A 21,597-nucleotide genomic window follows, 5' to 3' on the forward strand; every position below is an offset into this window, starting at 1 on the left:
CCTGGGCTGGACACACAGTTTGTTCCCTAGAGGAGAAGTCCCTGCTCCAGCACTGCTCCACCATCCCTCTGTGCCCCTTCCCAAAACCACAGCTCAGCTGAAAACTGCTGATGAACAGATTCTATCCCCAGTTGTTTAGTGAACAATCAGAGATATTGAAAATGTGCAGAGAAGCTCCTCAAAATGTCAGAATAAACATGTCTGAAGTAGGGGCAGGTTGATTTTTTTCCTTTTGAAGCCATGTTGAGATTTGCACAGGAGACAGCAACTAAACTAGAACATTGCTCCTTACTGATACAACAACACCTGCAAAACCAAGAAATCTGCCCCATAAGAATCTGTGAAGAAAATATGTAAACACATCTAGAAAGAGAAAATTTTATAGACATGTACAATAGCCCTTACCAACCAATAAACTGAGTCTCACTGTACTGCTCACCAATGAAGTTTAACAGGGTACCTTCTCAAATTTCCTATAAATTCATTACAGCTTTAGCTTCTGTGCAACTTTCCAAATGATCCATTAAAATGAAAACCAAGGAAGCTGCCTTCAACAGAGTGAAGTGCCCACAGCTCCTCTTTCTGGAAATAAGAAGGGAACCATCTTATTTACAGATAGAACCATTGTTCCACGTGTTGCTCCATCTTAACGAACACTCCCAAATAACTTATCAATATAAACAACGTAAATACAGAATGGGCTTTTCCTCCATGAAGAAGTTGAGTCCTGTCTGGTTATTATACAAGTGAGGGTGGGCAGTGCCCAAGGCCAGGTTGGGCATTGTGGCTTGGACACCCTGGGACACTGGGAGGTGGCACTGGGCAGACTTCAGGCTCCCCCCCTCCCACAGCAGTGTGGGTGCAGGAGTCCCAGGCAGCTGTGCCCTGTGCAGGCCGCAGGGCTGGCACACCCACCTTGTTGAAGACCCAGATGTCCCTGTGCAGGCTGCAGGGCTGGCACACCCACCTTGTTGAACACCCAGATGTCCCTGTGCAGGCCGCAGGGCTGGCACACCCACCTTGTTGAAGACCCAGATGTCCCTGTGCAGGCTGCAGGCTGGCACACCCACCTTGTTGAAGACCCAGATGTCCCTGTGCAGGCTGCAGGCTGGCACACCCACCTTGTTGAAGACCCAGATGTCCCTGTGCAGGCTGCAGGCTGGCACACCCACCTTGTTGAACACCCAGATGTCCCTGTGCAGGCCGCAGGGCTGGCACACCCACCTTGTTGAAGACCCAGATGTCCCTGTGCAGGCTGCAGGCTGGCACACCCACCTTGTTGAAGACCCAGATCTCGCCGTTGACGGTGGGCCGGGGCACGCCGTGCCCGTTGTAGTGGAACAGCACGCGCTCCTCCTTGGCGTTGCGCCGCAGCGACGTGCACAGCTTCTTCACCTCGTCCACCGTGGGGTCCAGGCTCTGCTTGTACCTGGCCTGGGACAGCAGGGACACGGTCACTGCTCACAGCCCCTGCCAACGGGGCCTCAGGTATGAGCCGTTATACTCCCAGAGTCTGTACTGCATTGGTAAAGAACTCTGAATTTTACACAAAGTGTCAGCAGTTCTCTCACAGCTCAGTCACTCAAACCAATCCTTTTCCAGCCCCAGAACCAAGGACACCACTGCAGCTTCGGTACAAAAAGTGTAAACAACAAAAAGGCCCAAAAGGCTCAAAAAGTGCAAACAACAGAGAATTGAGGAGAGCAAACTGAGAGGACAGGACTGAAAAACCTGGAGCTGTAATGGGACAATGCACCCCAATATGGAAATGGAGCAAAACTTATAAAAATGTGAAAACTCCCGACCCATCATCCATCTTGGGTGTAGCCCTAGCTGGGCTCTTGTGCTGCCCAAGGTGGATGCTTTGAGGCATTTCAATAAATCCCTGCTTTATTCTTTAACTCTGTCCAGCCTCTGCTGCAGGTACCCCACACTGCCAATGTTCTGTGTTTCCTTTCCCAAAGCAGTGTGGATAGGAACTGGCTGCTTTGGGAAAGCAAACACAGAACTTTCACAGTGGGGCTGGATAAACAAAGTGTGTCTGCTGCCGTGGGACCCACACACACCAACAGCACGGGCTGGAGGGAGCTCAGCACAGCTCCCAGTCCCACCTAGCCCACTCATTTTTCAATTATTAACATTCAGAAAGCTGTAGGAAGGGGAAACCTGTTTCAGCATTAGCCAGTCTCACAAGTAACCCCTGACCTAATCCTCCAATTCAGACCCTCTCTACACCTCCAACTGAACAAATTCCTTCCCTCTTGGAGAGAGAAAATTGTATAGGTTGGCACCATTCTTGAGACAAAAGGACACAAAAGGCCCAGGAATTTGACATTCACACAGTCGGGTAAGAAGGGAGAAAAGTGATGGAGAGCCCTTGGAAACTGCCCTTTGCCTTGGGAAAAACTGCTGTATTCCCCCAGCCGTGCCTGTGGACACCCTGTTACTGCTCCTGTGAGCACTGAACTCAGGGCACTTTGGAGGATGGAGGGAAAATCAAACTGGCAAAAACCCCAATGCTTCAAACCCCTCTTAGCTTGGCTCAGTTCAAGACACCCAGGTAGGAGCTGGTTTGTCACGCTCAAAAGAGCATTTTTTTGAAGTAAGGCCAAATAACAACAGAAAGTCTTTCAACTGTCCTTTGAAAGACAAAAACCTGGCTCTTTCTATCTTCTTTCAGTCTCTGCAGAGACTGAAACCCCAGAATCACAATAAAAACCTTCAATCTGATGTAGTGAAATAAAGACCCAAGTTTAAGAGCAGGACAAACACACCTCTCCAAGAGCTGCCATTGGGAGCCTGTTTATAAACCAAAACTGCAGAAATTTGGGCTTTTTGGGTTTTTCTCTGCAACAGCCAAAGATGAGAAAATGTTAAAATATCACAGGAAAAGAGGATGAAGGACTTGAATTGTTTATCTGAGAAGCCTGAAGAGCAGATACAGCGCTGCTCAATTAACAGTCAGAGTCTCCAGGCAGCAGGGGAGAGGGAACAATGAATGGCAGCATTTAATGATGGCAACACCCAAGAAAAGCAAGCAAAAGGAGGAAAAATAAGAAGCAAGAAGCAGTGATGTGACACCCTCATCCTTTCTGGGAACCTCAGCACTCAGGAAAGCCCAGAGGCTGCATTAATCTTCCCACCTCCTCCTCTCTGCACTCAGAGCAGTGATGAAGACACTGATTTGCAAAAATGTGCCCCTTAAATCCCAGCCTGGTTGCTGGCAGCTTCAGCAGGCACCCAAAGCACAGTGCTGGGGAATTTCAGCTTTTTCCCCTCCGGAGAACAGGCTCATTCCATCCCTCCTCACGTCCCTGGAGCATCAATATTAAACACAGCTCGCAGTTAATGGAGGTGGATTCAGACTCCAAAACTAAAGTCTGTAGATCTCAATTTCCACACTGCAAACAGATCATTTGGGCCTGGAGAAACACGAGGAGGAGGGAATGGAAAGGAGGGAGGGAGCTGTGAATAAGCACAGTCTGAGCCCTGGTGCCAGCTCAGGACTCAGGTGGGAGTTTTAGCCACGACAAGAACCAGGTATGTGAGTAACACACCAGCCCAGGTGCTGCCTTTTTTGGCTTTTTCTTTCCCCCATCATTATTCCTCTTCCTTCCGTGTCAAGGTGCTGATTCCTTCCCCTCCAGCTCCCAGCAGGAGCTTTCCAGCACTAATGAGGGCAAAAGGTAACAGAGCCCAAAGCTCTGTGGGGCTTCACCCCAGCAGCTCCTGCAGGTGCCACAGCCCAGACTTGGGGCTGTTCTCCCCTCTTTTCATGATCCAATGCCCTGAACAGCAGGCTGCCCTCGTGCCACCCTCAGGTGCTGCTGACAGGTATTTGCTGCAGCTTGGCAAGGAGCTCCCTGGTGCCATTACAGACAGGACACTGCCCTCCTCACCCTCACCTGGAGCAGCACAGCTGTCCAGAGCACCCTGGTGGGGATGGCAGCTGCTCCTCTGTGAGCTCCTCATCACCTCCTGCCCCACTGGAGAGCTACTGTCCAAGGCAATAACCTGGTGGCCTGATCAGGAGATTCTCGTTATTCTGCTCACACAGCAAAGTCAAAAGTTCTGCTTGTGTATTGTCACATTTCTGTGAAACATTCTGGTTTATCCAGCCTTGTCCCTGTTAACTTGAGACAGTTAGAATGCCAGTTTTTAAAACATTTCACCTCTCAGTGTTGGAACTTCAGGACTGATAAAACACTGTACTGATTTGCAGGAAATGGGAGGAGTTTCAATAGAAAGGAGTCCTGGCACCCAAACCAGGAAAAGAAACCAGTCTGGGGGTTTCTTTTCCTGGTTTGGGTGCCAAAACTCCCAAGTGGTTTTCCTGTGAACATTTCCCATGTGTAATGCTGAAATGGGAAGGGAGATGGTGACACTCTGAAGCATGGTGTCAATCATGCCCTGACATCCCCACAGAATGACCTCCCAAATTACTGCCTGTTTGTTTCACAAGGGATTTACTTCTTTCAAAGGGAAAGGTGCCAGGTGTTACTGCCTAGCAGGGCACAGCAGTGACCTCTCCAACACAGAGGGGAAAATCCCCTTCAGTGGATCCATCGGCTCCTGCCCCACTGGAATGTCAGGATGCACTGGCTGATGAAATTCCCACAGCCCTCTGCATTTTGAGCTTGAATTACTGGCTCTGCTTTGGACACTTCACCCAGTGACAGGATTGCCTTCAATTTTCAATGGACAAGACACCGAGGAGGAGCCCCAGGCAGAGCCCCCTTTCCTGAGAGCCAGGGCTGCAGCAACCCCGTGGCTGTGCCAAAGGGCTTGGCTGTCACCTGAGCACCTCCCCAGCCCAGCTCTGCTCACCCTGCCAGCTGCTGAGGCCAGGGACAGCTCAGGATCAGGGCCCTGAGGAGGAACGGATGCCCAGGTTCCATCACCTCTGGCACTGCCCAGCCCAGCAGGCACTGCTGGAGCCCCACAGCTCTGTCAGCAGGGAGATGGACACTTTCCCCTTAAGAAAACATGAGGATAAACCTATTTTCTCATCAAAGCTATAAAATTCAAGTTTCCCCTTTCATTCTGCAGCCCAAGAGCTCAGTCTTTGTTGCAGATGGACTCAGACCACAGCCTGTGTGTGATCCCACGCCAAAACCCCAACCCTGGCCCAGCAGACACAAAGCGTATGAAAAATGCATGACAAATGTCTCTGCTGGCATCCAGAGCCTCTGCTCTTCACAAGCTCTAACATCATCCATCCTCTTCTCATTCAGCAGAACAAATCCTGAAGTCACTCCCCTTTTATCCCCAAGATACCTTACTGAATGTGTTCCAAATTTATCCACAGAAGCAACTACTCCAACATTCAGTATTTTATACTGAAACTGCCTTTTACACCTCCTTGCAGAAGAAGGATGCTCCTACCCAGAATTCATAATGAGATATAAAAGCTTTATTTGGCTGGAGACGGAGTTTTTTTTAAACAGCTTCTGGGTGACAAAGAATCCCAAATGCAAGTGGCACGCACACACAAGGCACTGCATGTGGTGAGTGAAAGAAATAAAGCAGAGGCAGTTCAGCTGCAGGGTTTGAGGTTCCAATGCTCCTCCTGAACTGCTGCTCTGGGGGGCCTGTAGGGTCCCCTCCAAAGCAATTCCATGATTCCACACCTGCAGGACATGGACAACCCTGGGATGGAAGGTTTCCTTTCCTGCTGGGTGGGATTTCCTGGAGGAACCAGTCCCAGTTACTCCAGTGCAGAACCCTGCATATCACCTGTCAGCAAAGCCTCCCCAAGGTGGATCCCACACTCTGAGATGGGATTTCCTGGGGGAACCAGTCCCAGTTACTCCAGTGCAGAACCATCACCTGCACACTGGGCTGCCAGCAAAGCCTCCCCAGGATGGATCCCAAACTCTGAGATGCAGCTTTCCCTCATCCTCAGCAGTGTTTCCCCCTAATCCAGATCCCCAGGAGCAGCCCAGGGCGCAGCTGCCTCTTGGAGCAGATCTGCAGCCCAGTTTCCAAAAGCAGAGAGAACATTAAACCTGTGACTCTGCCATGCACACAGCCAGCCTACTCCACATGATTTAATTAAAAGGAATCAAAGCAAGCTAATTATTCCAAGAGAGGGGTTTTGGAACAATGCCCAACTTGGAAAAACTCCACTATAGGAAGCCTCCCAAAGAAGTAAGAGACTGAAACCCAAGAGGAATGGCACCAGCAGCTTCCAGGGCAAGGTGGGCAGGTTGCACACAGCTCTCCTGGCTGAGTTACAAACCCATCCCTGCTGCTCAGGGCTCCATCCTGGATCAGCATCCCTGCTCTTCCCTGGGAATTCAGCCACACTAAGGCAAATATCTCACTCTAAGACAAAGGATAAAACACCCCAGACAGAGATGCTTGAAGACCTGTTAAAGATGAGCACTAAAAATCCTGGATTAAGTTTTCTTTTAAGTGAAGAGCATAAAACTGAATTAATTCATACTCCACTTTGCATGAGGCAGCTGCCAGTTTGATGCAATGTGTTCCTGAGAGTGTCTGGAACAAAGTGGGGCTCAGACACATAAAACAGGCACATATATGTCAGAAATTCACAGCCAGGATGAACATGTGGTGCACAGAGCAGAGCAGCACCATTATATTTTACTTTTGAAATCTCCTGGACACACTGGAGCATCTAAGCAGCAAACAGGAACATGACTAAAAAAGAAAAAAAGGAAAATTCAAGATAGACCAGACAATTTCAGCAAGCTGAGAAGCCCAGAGCTGGTGCAGCCATCCCCAAACACCGTGGGTGACACAGTGAGACCCCCCAGATCCAACACCCCCATCCCATCTCCAGGAACCAAAAAGTATAAACTGAGTTATCTCAACTATTGAATTACTGAGCATCTCCTGGAAATGGTAAAATCCCTCTGAAAGCACCTGGGTACCAGGAAAGGGGAAAGCAGGAAGAATGACATCAGTGTCCAAAGGAATCCAGAGGAAATCCAGGCTGAGCTCTGAGCTGGGCACGTTGGTGGAATAATAATAAATAAACAGAGCCATGAACAAACACTGGGGAAGAGCCCATTCAGCATCCCTAATGAGAAGCCAGACTTCCCAAATCAAACTCTTATCTTGTAGAGTCTCCTGAAGAAATCAAAGAGCACAGAGATGAGAGGAAGCATCTTTTTGATATAAACCCATTTGGATTCCCAGAGGATATTTAACAAGATCTCAACACAGATTTGGAGGAAAGTCCATATATAAAGCCTTGCTGATAAAACAGGCAGGTGGGGGAGAATCCCTAATTTTGTCCGTGGAGGGAAGGCTCCGGGAAGCTCCAAGATGTGTTTGTAGGCTGACTCATGCAGCACAGCCCCAGCCATGCCTGGCAGGGAGGGGCAGGAGCAGTGCCTGCTATGGACAGGGCTGTGCAGGAGGATCTGCACTCACCCATTTCCCTTCCCACTCCATTACTCCAGGCTTTGTCTCCATGTGCTGCCAGGCTGGCCTGCTGCCAGGCCTGCTGAGGGGGAAGCTGTTCTAGTGAAAAACTACAGGCTCCACTCCCAAACAAAAATACTTTGTTCCTTGGTTCATCCAGAACGGTGATTAACAACGCAGCCCTGCACCTCCCCCTGATCTCACTTCAGTACTGACTGAAGCACAGCTCTTCTCCTGCATCAAAGCAAGGCTTGGGATCCTGCATTTACACTGTCTTTGGAGACACAGCAGAGGACAGATGAATTTACAGCTGCTCATGAACACTTTTGGGTTTGCAGTTCCACAATAAACATCCCGGGGGGGACCTAGGGCAGGATCCCAGGGCAGGACCCAGCAGTGCCAGGGCAGAATTCCAGCCCAGGATCCCAGGGCAGGACCCAGCAGTGCCAGGGCAGGATCCCAACAGTGCCAGGGCAGAATTCCAGCCCAGGATCCCAGGGCAGGACCCAGCAGTGCCAGGGCAGGATCCCAGCCCAGGATCCCAGGGCAGGACCCAGCAGTGCCAGGGCAGGATCCCAGGGCAGGACCCAGCAGTGCCAGGGCAGGATCCCAGGGCAGGACCCAGCAGGATCCCAGGGCAGCCTGCAGAGCCCATGGGGCAGACACACCCCGAGCCTGTTGTGTGATAAGCTCAGAGATAACTCAGCCCTGTAAGAAGTGACTGCAGCTCATCCCCACTGCCCATCAATCACAAACCCAATCACCTCAAGCCCACGCTGAGATGGCCACAATAACTCCTGGGTTGGACACATCATGCAAATGCAAATTATTCTGAACCATATCCACTGACTCCAAGCTTCTTAATTTTATATTAAAAAAAAGAAAAAAACACCACCTCCTTCAAGGTGTTTTAATTTTAGGCTGTGGGCACATAAAATTACCCTGATACAAATTCATGAGGATTAGGCCAAGATAATAAAAACTGCATATTTAAGTACAAGGGAGTGTGCTGGAAATCCCAAATTGACGTTACAGGCAGCAGCTTAACCTGGTTAACACAGGCCAGGAGAAAACATTACTGATAAAATTATTAGTCATTGCTAACTTGAAAAATATTCATTACAGTGAGAACAAATTATAACTTTGAGATGCTTTAATTTAAATACTAAACTAAGGCAAAGGGAGACTCCTGCCAGTCTGAGGCAATCCTCTGCAGATATATGGGTGCATTTCAAGCCCCTCTCCATCTCCCCTGTGCTGATTCCCTCTGGAGCTGCTGCTGCCAGCACAGGAAGGTGGCATGAGCCAGCTCTGAGCCTGGCACGTCCCCTCCTGTGCCTGCAGCCAGCAGTGGGGACTTTACCTTCCCTCTGCAGTCTCTGACCTTGCTTTCAAGTCCAATGTGAAATGAATTCCAAAGCACCTAATCCTCACTGTGCAGCTCAGGATCCAATAACACTTCCAAAAAAAACGCCTCGGAGCAGTTTGTTCATGAGAACTGATGTTGACAGGGAAGACAAAAATCAGGACAACCAACCTTGAGTTGCTGCTACAATACATCCACAAGACAGGTGTGTTCCTCAGCAGTTACAAGCTGCTTCACACTGCAGGTTTGTGCCAAAGTTCACAGAAATTCCACCCACCAACCTTCCTGTGTTTGGTACAAATCCTTCCCTCTCTGCTCAAAAACTATTCTGAGAGGGCTGTGTAAATAATTGCTTGCTTTTAAACAGAGGGGATGGTAAAAGAACTCAAACTTCCTTCTCATATGGCAGATCTGCACCCTCAGCCTGGTGACAGCTCGATGGGTCACATCACAGGGTGCCCTAACTGGATTTTAGGAATACCCCAGGCCACATCTTTCAAACCTGCTTAGTCAAACCACCTAACTCCTAAGCAGCAGTGTCAGCTCCATTCCTTCTCTAGAACCTCAGTTTTACGAACTCTTTAAAGGCTCTGCACCTTCCTGGTTGTTAAACAGAAACCTGCACCTTACTGGGAGCCCAGTTCAGGCTGCAGGAGTACAAACTGGTAACCAGTTTGGTTCTGGACCAGTACAAACTGGTAAATTCTCACACTGGCTGTCCTTACACCCTGGCCTGACTGCATTGTGTTCCAGGGAGGAGCTGCAAGGCCGGACCCGTGCAGGGCAAGAACTTCATCTTCTCAATCCTAAATAATTGTTTAGTAATTTCAGTGCTCCTCTGATTGCAAAGTAATTGCTTAATGAAGCAATTTTCTGATTAAAAACACCTTAATGAGTCAGGAGAAGGCAAGCCAATCATTCCAAGGCTTATGCCTTGTTAATCTCCACAGGAAAGGAGTTCAAACCAAAGCACTCAGGATTTCCTCATTCTGCCTTAGAGAGGAGCAGCAATATAAATAAAAATGTGAATAATTTCCTCTTTATCTCTGAGTTTTGCACAGAACTGGTGGTGTTTGTTAGCAGGGAGCTCCCAGTGCCGGTGCCAGTGTCCAGCCCTGCATCCTGCCCAGGGGATCCAGGCACTTTTACGGGGCACGGAGCCCCAGGGTGCTGCCAGGGGATCTGCAGGGGGCTCCTCCCTGTCCCCCATCCCTGGCATTCTGCACTCCCCCCAGCACAAAGCCAAGGTGCTTTTAAATAGGTCACCCGGAGCTGGGTGGTAATTACAGAAACACGTTAATCAGCTTTGCCAGGCAGAGCTGCTTTGCTCTCCAAGAGCCTTTTCCTGTCAGCTCTTTCTTCCCATCTCTGACAAGCGGACATCAATGGTCACAGAAAGCACCCTCAAAAGCACAAACCTTCCTCCCCGCCAATTCTGGCCCCATTCTGATGGCAGAGGACAAACCAAAACAGACGTGAAGGACGAAACGTGGGAAATGAAGTTATTGCCAGAAGTGTGGAGGGGAAGGCAAGGCCTTTGAGAGGAGTTCAGATGCTGGGTGATCTCCTCCTTCCAGCACATCCTGCCCACAGAGCTCCAGCCTGCAGCAGGTGCAGAGACCCACAGGATTTCAGATTTCCCCACTCAAGTGACTTTCAAGTTTGCTGACTGGGCTCCAGCGTGGCTGCAGTGCATGGCCAGCTCAGCTCCCAGAACAGCCCAGTGCCACTGCCTGCTCTCTGCAGCTTCTGGACACGTTCCCCACAGCACTCCCTGCCTCCAACCACTTTTTTCCTTTTTGTGACTCATTTTTCCAGGAGAATCTCTGAAAAATCAGTATTAAGTACACCACTGCTGCAAATTCACAGTTTCCACTTTCAGTGGCGTGTTAAAGATTTATCAGTTTGGGGGTTTTTTTTCTCACTATCAAAAGCATTCAAACATGAGCTGTAGCCAGAGCTGCAGCAGGGAGCTCCTCCCTGGCACAGCCAATTCCCAAATCCTCACTTATCCCTGCTCCAGGGGCCCTGCCAGGTACAGCTGCTCCCAGAGCAGGCAGGAGGAGCCCCGGGTGAGGACTCATTCCTCCTCATTTTCCCCATATTCCCAAGGCACTAAAGAGTGGGCTCATCCCTTGGAACCTGAAATCTGTGCTTCCCTGGCCCAGTGCTTCCAGAGGGGTTTTCAGTGAGGCAGTGACACTCTGACCACGACAGGTTTTCAGACAGAAGGACAGCAATAATTGGGTTTCACAATTAGACAATTAGACTTGTTGACTCCACTTCTGTGGCAGACTATTTTTTTCCCTGAATAAAAGCCCTGCTGGTTTATGCTGAAGACAGTTGATCTTTAACAAGACAGCAAAGGATTGATACAGCAGAATTTTGCAGAGCCTGATATAGCTGCCAAATTCAAGAGGCTGTTGGGAAATAAAAACCAACAAACATAGTCCTCTAAGGAAAACCTGGGTTTGTTAAACAAGGTCACACTGTCTTTTTGGTTTTTTCCTTCCTATTCATTTTCTTCTTGCATGTTCCTACATCTGCAGATATCTCCTACTGGAGACCAAGCACAGGTTTTTCCATGCTCCCCTTTGGAATTCTACAGTATTTCTTCTGCAGGAGCAATTAGTATTTGCTGTTGTTTTAAAAGAAAAACTCCACAGAAATAAAGGAAAAGTATGACTCACTGAGAGACCAATAATTAGGTCATGTGTTCAATTAGTTTTCATGCTTAAGTAGTTACTCTTTAGGAAATACTCCCCCTTTGATGTGCAGCAGCAACTTCCCAATTAATTAGGCAGAAAAAAGCAATGAAGGAATGAAACCTCAGACACCGAATCAAAGCCCAGAGATCTCTAATGAGGGGAACAACAGCATCAACAACAGACAACATGCACTAAAAGGTAGAGCCTTTCAATGATCCACTTCAAGTATCTCGGCTGTACTTCCTTTGAAATGAAGAGAAAACTGTTGGGAAGCAGACTAGAAGAGAGGGAGAAGCAGCCTGTTTGATCAGAAAATCACTGTTTCCTTGAAGGCCTGCCACAAAAGAGATAATTTATCCATATTGTGGGAGATGTGCCCTCAGAGACCATCACTCCCTGGTGCAGACAGGAGGCAGCACACAGCGGGTGAGACTGGATCAGACAGCAATGGGAAAGCCCTTTCCTCACAAGCTGCCCAAGGAGCCACGTTCCAGCTGCAGGCATTCCCAAACACCAGCTCTTGCTTTCAACCACCCTTCCCAAAGGCTTCCTAAAAGTTTATTTAATCTTGTCTTCTAGATTTCCCCAGTCCCTTCCCCATGCAGGATTTCCATCCCCCTTCATGGCTCAGAGATCTCCCTCACCCCAGGGATGCCCATTCAGGTATAATCCATTCAGCTCTAATGAAATCAGCTCCTTCCAGGAGAGAATTAACACAGCCCCAACGACTCTCTTAGAGAAAAAGGAGGAAATTGAGAGAAGAAAAAGGGAGGCAGAACCGTAGCACTCGAATTAAAAAATCAATACTGTAATTGACTTTGTTTTATGCAGGCAAGCGGGTGTAAGGGGGATGTGGAGGCTCAGTCCCTTGGCCTCACTGGTGTGGGTTGGTGCAGAGGGAGTGCTGATGGCATATCACTGCTTTGGGGGCAATCCTACAGAGCTACAGACCCCTCACAGTCCATTCAGCTGCTTCTCAGAGGATGTAAAACCCCTCACTGCACAGGAGAGGTGCCCTGCAGCTGGAAGGTCTCTGTACAGAAGATCCCAGTGCAGCAGCTCAGCTGGAGCCATGCAGGAGCTGTGTCTGCATCCTCACCTCTCCTAGGAATGTTATGAACCGCAGATTTTGGCCTGGCTGGCAGCACTGGGAGAGCTCAACAGAGATTAAAGGTGAAAAGCACCTGGTGCAGGAGTGCCACTGGGATCTGTGCACCACTGAAATCCCAACAGAAGCAGCAAAATGATGGAGTGAAGGAGGAAAAACTCCTTTGAGTGCTCTGGTCAGTTTGGAGTTAAAGGGAGAACCTGGCCAAAAGCCAGACCTAACGAAGAGGGAAAAAAATCTATAATTTCATGCAAATTTAATAAGCATATGGTCCAGACTACTTCATAGCAGGTCCTGAATTATGTAAAGTGTGCCTCATCCAAGCCCAGCCTTTGGCTGCATGCACACCCACAGGGATGGAGGCACAGGGCCCTGGGCTGGCTGGGCAGGAGATGGGCAGCAGGGGAACAGGGGAGCAGAGCCAGGCAGCAAATCCATGCCTGGCTCAGGGATCAGGGCACACAGGGGCTTCACACACAGCCTGCAGGGTGCAGGAACTCAGTGCCCCAGCCAGCAGAACCCCCTGGTGCTCCCCAGCCAGACTGGGCTTGCAGAGCAGTAATTCCTGCTCATAAAAATCCCCACCAGCTCCTGCATGCCATAAACCATCCCACTGCAGCAGCACTGGCAGCTCACAGCCCTGCTTGCAAAGGCTCTTGACTCTTGAGCTAAAGCAAGTCCCTGCTTTGCAGTGGCACAAGGTGCAGTGCTGCCAAGAAATCTGAATTTACACCCCAACAACAGGGAAATATTTGCTGCTCCCTGCCAGCACAGCAAAGCTGGGCCCTGGCTGGGCACCTGCTACAGAGCTGCACCTCACACAGGCAGGGCTCTGCAGAGGGTCAGCAACTGAGAAATCCAATTTCAACATGATTACCTAAATATTTTAAATACCCCTGCCTAACACAGGGGTTCTGCAGGGACACTGAATGGGGCCAGCACCAGATAAATCCCATTTCAAAATGATCAATTCCTTACCTAAATATTTTAAATACAGGGTACACCTCACACAGGCAGGGTTCTGCAGGGGCACTGAAGGGGGTCAGCAGCTAAGAAATCCCACTCCAACATGATCAATTCCTTATTTAAATATTTTAAATACAGAGCTACACCTCCCACAGGGCTACTGAATGGGGTCAGCACCAGATAAACCCCATTCCAACACGATCAATTCCTTACCTGAATATTTCAAGCACAGAGCATGTGAGCACCATCCCACAGAAACTCCGTTTATTTTATTCTGGGCAATTCTGTCTCGTTTCCTGGTGCTGCCAGCCGCAGCCCCAGCTCCTGCAGCCCTTCCCTCCCCAGTGCCTGCAGGTCCCAGGGAAGGTTTCCCCTCTCCCAGGCATTACCGGGCCCTGTGCTCTTCACTTTCACTCCCTTCTCTCCTTCCATCCTCAGCTGCTTAAGCAGCCCCTTTGATCCCTGTAATTGAGCCTCTTTCCAGATTACCCTCAGCTTTAACCCTTCCCTGCCCAGTAGAGCTTAAGCCCCAAGCCCAAGGGGGTGTTAGTGTAGAGCTGTCTCGGTTTTCCTTCCACTTTTTCACCGGCATCTCAATTAAATCTGCACCGAATTGCAGGAACTCTGTGCTTGTTTAGGGAAGCCTTTATCAAGACAGATCGAGCCCACGGCTCTGTCATCTCCTACCCTCTCCCCCAGTACAATCTTCATTTGAGAACTGCATGAAATGACTGAATATTGCTTAACTGCAGGATTTTGCAGAGGAAACAACAGCTGAAGTGGTTTCTACTCCCGCAGCACACAAATTTATGTAGCTACACAACAATAAAGCAAAGTCTTAAATTTAATCAGAACAAATACTTCAAGCAATGGCAAGCTGATAAATTATTTAGAAAGGGGCTCAATAAGACCTGGAAGGAAATATCCATCAGCTGTGCAGCCTGGGAGCTTCCAGAAACAAGGAATTTTCATGTTTTACCCCTTGTGCAGATTTCTTACAGAAAAGCTGTTTGCACTGAGCAAAAGGGGGATGTTTGAACAGAAGGACCGGCTGGCAGCAGTGCCACAGGACTGGTCACACAGTGGTCACCACTGCCACCATCCATGCCAGCAATCAGCACCCCTTGTGCATTCCCAACAAGGAGCTGATGGCAGCAGCTCCAGCTGGGAATAGCAGCTGTTTCAGAAGATTGTTATGATTTGCTCTTTTCTCCAGATTGCCTGGTTTCCCCCAAATTGTCTTCCTTCCATCCACTCCTCAACCATTCCAAGCCCCCAAGAAACAGACCAAAGTGGATGTATTAGTATTTATATGAAAGCTCTAGGAAATTCAATAATGCTGCTATTGTTTTATTGCAGATGGCACACCAACTTCTCTTTATTACTGCAGAAAGCTCCAGAGCCCTGTGGAGTGCAATAAAGCAGGACGTGTTTGGCTTTGCAATGTGTCAGGGCTGTGCCTTCCTGCAGGAACCAGGAACCAGCCCAGCTCTGGGATTGCCTCCACCAGGCCCACGCAGGGAGCCTGCTGCTCCTGAGCTGGCCTCCTCCCCAGCCAGAACACAGAAAACACGGCTTGTTTTCACCCCTGCTCCAACATGCTTTTCCTCCTCTTTGATTCCAGGCGCTTTTTGAATTTTCTGCTAAATTCTCGGGCTGTTGGGGTTTGAAAATTGTCAATGTGCCACGAGGAAAAACACAAAAAGGAAATTCTCTTGTCTTAGCTGTACACGAATATCTGCCCTAAAAGCTCCAAGACACAAATACCCTTGGAAACCCTTGGAAACAAACCCCCAGGCTGGGTGGAGGAGAGGCCCCAGGCAGGGCAGCCCCAGCAGCAGCCCACACTCACCCTGGGCTGCCAGTTCTCGTACTGCTTCTGCAGGTTGGCCCCGATGGTCTCCAGAGCTTTCTGAGGCCCCATGGACAGAGGATCTGGGAACAGAACACACAGCAGCAGCTTCAGCCCAGCGCAGCACTCAGGGATGTTTCCATGCAGGTTCCTTTCATCATCAAACTCACTAACACCTTGTTCCTCCTGGAATTTACTCCCAAAAACTGTCCCCAAATTCCTCAGTCCAACAAAAATCCAGCTCCGTTACAGACTGTCAGATGTGGAAGATTTCTCTCACTGAGGTGCAGAACACAATTTTGTTTTGAAAGACAGGAGAGGCACTGCATTTGTTTCTTTTAATAATGAAATAAGGTTTCTATTTCTATTGTAAATAATGACAAGAGCTCAAATTGGTTAAATATTTGATGACAAACATTTTCTGTTGATGAATGCAAAATCCTGCTTCATTTACTTCCTTTGCTTCCTTTGCAGAGATTGTGTGCCATTTGTAATATTTAAGAAGTTAATTTTATTGCTAGATAATTACCACAATCCATACATAGCAATACAATTCCAGGCCATGTGCTTTATTCAAACACCATGGACATGTAATTAAACAATTAACAAGTTTTCTTTTTAAAAAAAACCCTACAAGCTAATATTTTCCCATTTAATATCAATTATTTTAAAAGCACTAAACCAGATCAGTGAAGGGTTTTTTTCCCAGTTTTTGCAAACATACTTTTGTTAGAAACAAAATGTAATAGAGCAGGATGAAGGCAGGATTTTGAGTTATTTTTCTTTACTGAATAAAAGCTGCACGTGGAAGGAGCAGCAGGAGCTGCACGTGGCTCTGCTCAGAGGGCATTTGTCACCAGGGGTGACCCCAGCTCAGGTGTGAACAGCAGCAACTGCACCCCAGAGAGCTCCCCAGCCCCTGCACATGTGGCACAGACATTTCTGCACCCAGAGAGTTCCCTGCACATGTGGCACAGACACCTCTGCATCCCCGTGCTCCTCAGACCGATGGCACAAAAACATCAGATATTTCCCCAATTACCTTTTTCAGAGATTTCAAGTTGGCTGCAAGTGGAAGGAGCACTTGTGTGCATAAACAAACTGAAAATTTAATTACAAAACTGCGTTCAAAATTCTCTTTGCTAATGATAGGCACTAATGACTTTATTTAAATGCCTCTGCAATGCCCCTCTGCTCGTGTATCAATGAGACATCAGGGCTGTGCTCTGCTCTCAGGCACCTGCTTGTGCCTGCTCAGGGCTTCCAGCAGCACTTCAGGTTAAAAACCTGAGGTGCTGTGATTCTCAAGGCAGGTAAGAAAGGTTAGAAAACCTGCTGGAAGTTTGTAAAGAGGTTCTGTTTGTGCAGTGATCACTTTGCCCCTGGGGCTGTCAGAGCCCTGGATGTGCTGGAGGCTGAGCATTCCCAACTCCTACAGAAAACCCAAGCCTGAGAAAGCTTCTGTACACAAGATATTTCCTTCTAATATTGCTTCAGAATTGTCTCATCTTGATAATTAGACTTTTTTCTCCAAAACCAAGGGAACTTTTATTTTCTTCACAAAAACCCAAGGAACTGAGTGCAATGCTGCATGAAAGCAGCAAACCCAGGTGTTGAACTGCTGGCAAAACATCCTTGGGAACAATTCCAGGTCTCCTGAATGATTCCAATTAAAACAGGCCCAGAGCAGCTACCTCAAGGTGTTTCACAGAGCTCACTGCTCTGCTGGCTGAGGCAGGGAAGGGGCACTGAAAGCTCTGCAGATCCCAGCACTCTGAAGGTCTCTGCTCGGAGATTTCCTTCAGGTATTTATAAATCTAAAACAATTACAAGCAAGCAAAGCAGCTCATTAACAGCTGTTTTTCTCCATGGTATCTCATTTCAGAGCACAGCAGGAGAGATGACCCACGGCAGCAGGTGGAGCTGGACTCTTCATTAACCCAGAGGAAAATCACATCCCACATTTCCCTCCGCTCAGCCCAGTTTCAAGGCCTGGCAGCGCACGATTTTGGGCTGGATGCTGTGTCTGTGGGAGCAGGGGAGCCCGGGGCTCTGGGCACTCACCAATCCAGCACTCCAGGCGGGCACACGGAGTTGTTTTCACCACGTCTGGGGGGTCCACGCCCACGTTGAGGCACAAAACTAAGGCAACACTGACAGTCTTCATCTGCAAAGATAAGAGCACACACAGCCTTAGAGCAGAACAGCAGCCCTGGGCTCCAAACCTCACCCTCCCACAACTTCTGCAGGGCTTCAGCCAACCTCTCCCACCTGCTCTGGCACATGGACTATTTAAAGCAAGGCCTGACTGGTGAAATTTTTCATTTTTTTATTAGAACAGTACTTAGACTCCATGTTACTATTTTTGTTATTATTTCCAGAGCCCATTCTTCTCTTTCTGAGCGTAGAGATGGATCCCAGTGAACTTCTGCTACTCATCTTAAATTAGCTATTGTCCAGCTGAAACACATTATTAAAACATGAGGCAGTGCTATTCAGGGCCCCTGACCAATATTATAATGCAATGTGTGATCTCTAATATTGAAACTAAAAGAATTACAATGGAAAAACCCCAAGTGACAAACAAAACCGTGAAAAAAATTAAACAAACAAACCAAAACAAATGTATTTAGTGCATGTTTTATTTTGTTTTCTTCACGTGTTGGGTTTTCTTGGAGAGCCCTGTAAGGAGGAGTCCTGGCTCCAGCTGCTGCTCCACGTGGGCTTATCCCATCCAGGCACCCCAAATGTACCAACCCAAACCCACCCATCCCCAGCTGGGACCCAAAACCTGCATTAAACCAATGACAAACCACCTTGGCCAGCTAAAAATACTGGAAATTATCACTCCACATCTTTATGGGTTTTTCCCAGACTCCCTCATGCCAACACCCAGCCAGAGGAGGAAAGCAGAAGCGGTGCTGAGGCTCTCAGTGATTCCAGGCATTCAGGGCTTGCCTGCAGCAAGGCCACCCACATCCCCACCTCCCCAGGGTGCTCTGTGCAATCCTCAGCAGCAGGGGAAAAGAAATCCCAAATTTCACACTTAGGGAAAACCCTAGAGCCACATAAATGTGTAATTTATCCAGAAACTGGAGCAGCCAGACACCATTCACAGGCTCTAGACCAGGACAGAAATCCTGCAGTGTTTCCTCACTCCCATGGCCATGATGGGAACATGGAATAAAAAAGCAGCAAGAACTGTGGTTTGTGGCCTCATCCCAAGCCCTGCTCTGGCTAACAAACCCTGCAGTCCTGTAGGAGCTCCTCGTGCCAGGAATCACTCAGCACTCTGCAGCAAGGGTTGGAAACAGGAGTTCCCTGAGCAGGATGTGCCCATGGATGGCATGGAAGCCTAAAGCTGCAGCTCAGCACTCAGGACATGGAAACAGGAGCCTGGGCAGGAATTCCCTCATCGGGATGTGCCCACGGATGGGTGGATGCCCAGAGCTGCAGTTCAACACTCAGGACATGTCCCTTAGAGCACTTTGTCACCATTAGGGACACCCCAGAAAAAGCAGAGCCAGGAGCAGCTGCAAGGTGCAGCCCAGCCCTGCAGACCTTGACTGCCCTGAGCAGCTCAGAGGGCCCTGGAGCACCCAAAACCACCCAAAACCACCCCCAAACTCCCTGGGCACTGCAGAGCCCCTGCCCTGCCCTGGGGACACCTCCCCAGGCAGCTCAGGCACTGGCAGCCCCCAGGGAAGCCAGGGAGCTGCAGGGTGGCAGGGCATGAACACTGCCAGGCCATCCACGCTGCCACACGCACGCTCAGCACCCCAGGGAAACACAGAAAACTACACACAAAATGACTTATTAGACCTGGAAACACATAAATCACTCCTGCAAGAGAAAGTATCCTGCCAAGCAATCTTCTCCATCTCATTTATTTATTGTTTCCCATTTGCACTCTAATACTGACTTATTTTTCAGTATTTTGCTGGTAACGTCTGATTGGTGGCTGATCCTGAACAGGCTGGCATTTATTTTCCATTCCCAGGTTCAGGCTTTTAAATAAGTGTTTCTCCTGGAAAACTGACAGCAAAGCCAGGAGAGGAACAGGAACTGATCCCAGAGACAAATGGGGTGATTTCCCCTCTGCCCTGAGGGATGGAGAGCCTTGCACTGCACAGCGTGGGCTGTGCTGGCAGGAGCTCACCTGAGAGCACAGCCCATCCCTCTGCCTCTCCCTGCTGCTCCCAGGGAGCATTTTATCCTCAGTATCCCATCCAGCCCTGCCCTCTGGCAGTGGGAGCCCATTCCCTCTGTCCTGGCACTCCATCGCTTGGAAATTGTGCCTCTCTGCATTTCTTATCATCTCCTCCAGGCCCTGCAAGGCCACAGTGAGGTCACCCCAAAGCTTCTCCTGCGCAGGTGAGCAATGCCAGCTGTGCCAGCCTCTCCTCCCAGCAGAGCTGCTCCATCCCTGGCACCATCCTGGAGCCCAGGTGAGCAATGCCAGCTGTGCCAGCCTCTCTGAGGGCACACTGAGCTCACCCCAAAGCTCCTGCCCAGGTGAGCAATGCCAGCTGTGCCAGCCTCTCCTCCCAGCAGAGCTGCTCCATCCCTGGCACCATCCTGGAGCCTCCCCTGGGCTCTGCAGCAGCTCCAGCTCTGCAGGTGGGGTCTCACCTGAGGGGCACAGGGGACAATCCCTGTCCTGCTGCCCACGCTGGGCTCAGCCCAGGCTCAGCAGGGGTTTGGGGGGGACAATGCAGGTGACTGATCAAAAAAAATCCGATAATGCTTTTCCCATTTCCGAACTCTTTTGGAACACACCAGACACTTCACTGCATATTTAAAGGTTCCTAATGCAAGCAGCACGAGGACATTCTCATCTGTCATTAAGACAGTGGAAATTTTCTTTCCCCCGTTTCAGGAGTACATCCATCAGAATACATTTCCATGGATTTTTTGTTGGAATTTAAAAATGAAGCAGGAGAACATTTGGTGAGTTTGTAAGAAAACCAATATCCAAAATGCCTTGTCAGCAGAGGCTCAAGCTCAAACCACAGCAGCTCTTACTGAGGGCTCTGCACTTTGGAGTGTCATTTGTATGTTAAAAAATGGGCTACAACTCCCCAGCTTGTACTGCATCCCATTTGCAGTGATTTAATAACGCTGGGTCACAACCTGCAATCCTGAAATGGCCAAATCCACTCGGGCAAAATGCTCTTCCTGAGGAGTGATGGCAGAGAATTCATCCCAATCCATCAGAAATGGGATGGGGGAGCAGAGGGAGTTCTGTGTCTGCTCAGGGAGAAGCTGCTTATTAAAGCATTTGACACTAAAATTTACATCTTATGCTAAAGACCTTCTAAAATATTCCTAATTCACCTCTTATTTCATTTAGAGGCCAAACAGATCTGCAGGTGATACAGTGCAATATCTGCAGGTATTTTCAGCTGGGAAAAAACCATTATGTTCAGAGTTTGATTGAAAACGTGCAGGTTTACCATCCCAGGGAGCCCACCTGATGCACTGGAGCATCCCTGGGGTGGCTCCAGGCCAGGCTGGAACCAAGGCACACATTGATTTCAGCCTGGGTGAGACCAGGTCTGGAACTCAGAGCCACAGAACTGCTTCATATCCTAGTTCAAGTAATACCAAGAAGAAGTCAGTGCATTTATGAGAAACTCTGCATTTTGTGGCACATCTCAGACTGGACGTTTTAGACCCCATTAATATTTGATTTTCACACTGCAATTTGCAAGCTGAAAATATTCTGCTTAAACATTACCCAGATGAACACTCAAGTGTTAGAAACCTGCCTGGGTTTATGCCAGTAAGTTCAAATTGCTTCTGGGAGTTAATACAAACACAAGATTAGGTCAGCATTAAACTGAAATATATGAGGCTACGTTATTTTACAGAGTTGAGGATGAACTTATCAGCCTTAAACACAGATCCTGAGACAAATTTCCAAACTCCAAATCCTGGTGTGAGTCTCATTTGAAAACCCTCCCTGGCCAGGAGGATGTGTCCTGCTTGTGCAGGAAATTCATTCCCTCCTTGAAGCCTTTTTTTCACATTTTTCTCTACCCACATTTAGAGATTTAACACAAATCTCTTCCCCACCAGCGAGGTGTTCCTCAGGTAACTCCTGACTGTGGGCTCCTTTGGAGAGCTGCCATGAAATGTTCCATCAAGGAGGTCTCCAGAGAGAGCAGAACAGCAACATTTAACAGGAGGAAACATTGTTCTC

The 21,597-nt window shown here is 48.8% G+C and overlaps 1 protein-coding gene across 1 annotated transcript in view; it reads right to left on the reverse strand.

Moving 5' to 3' along the window:
- Nucleotides 1-21,597, reverse strand: part of RPTOR (regulatory associated protein of MTOR complex 1) — a 101,881-nt gene that overhangs the window by 73,471 nt on the left and 6,813 nt on the right. The window contains exons 2-4 of the mRNA XM_058817064.1: nt 17,457-17,559; nt 15,393-15,475; nt 1,276-1,434 (exon numbers count right to left, since the gene is read on the reverse strand). Of these exons, the coding sequence (XP_058673047.1) occupies nt 1,276-1,434; nt 15,393-15,475; nt 17,457-17,559 (345 nt within the window). The remainder of the gene's footprint in view (nt 1-1,275; nt 1,435-15,392; nt 15,476-17,456; nt 17,560-21,597) is intronic.

This window comes from Ammospiza caudacuta, chromosome 19 (assembly GCF_027887145.1).
Source record: "Ammospiza caudacuta isolate bAmmCau1 chromosome 19, bAmmCau1.pri, whole genome shotgun sequence".
In the NCBI taxonomy this organism is placed as follows: domain Eukaryota; kingdom Metazoa; phylum Chordata; class Aves; order Passeriformes; family Passerellidae; genus Ammospiza; species Ammospiza caudacuta.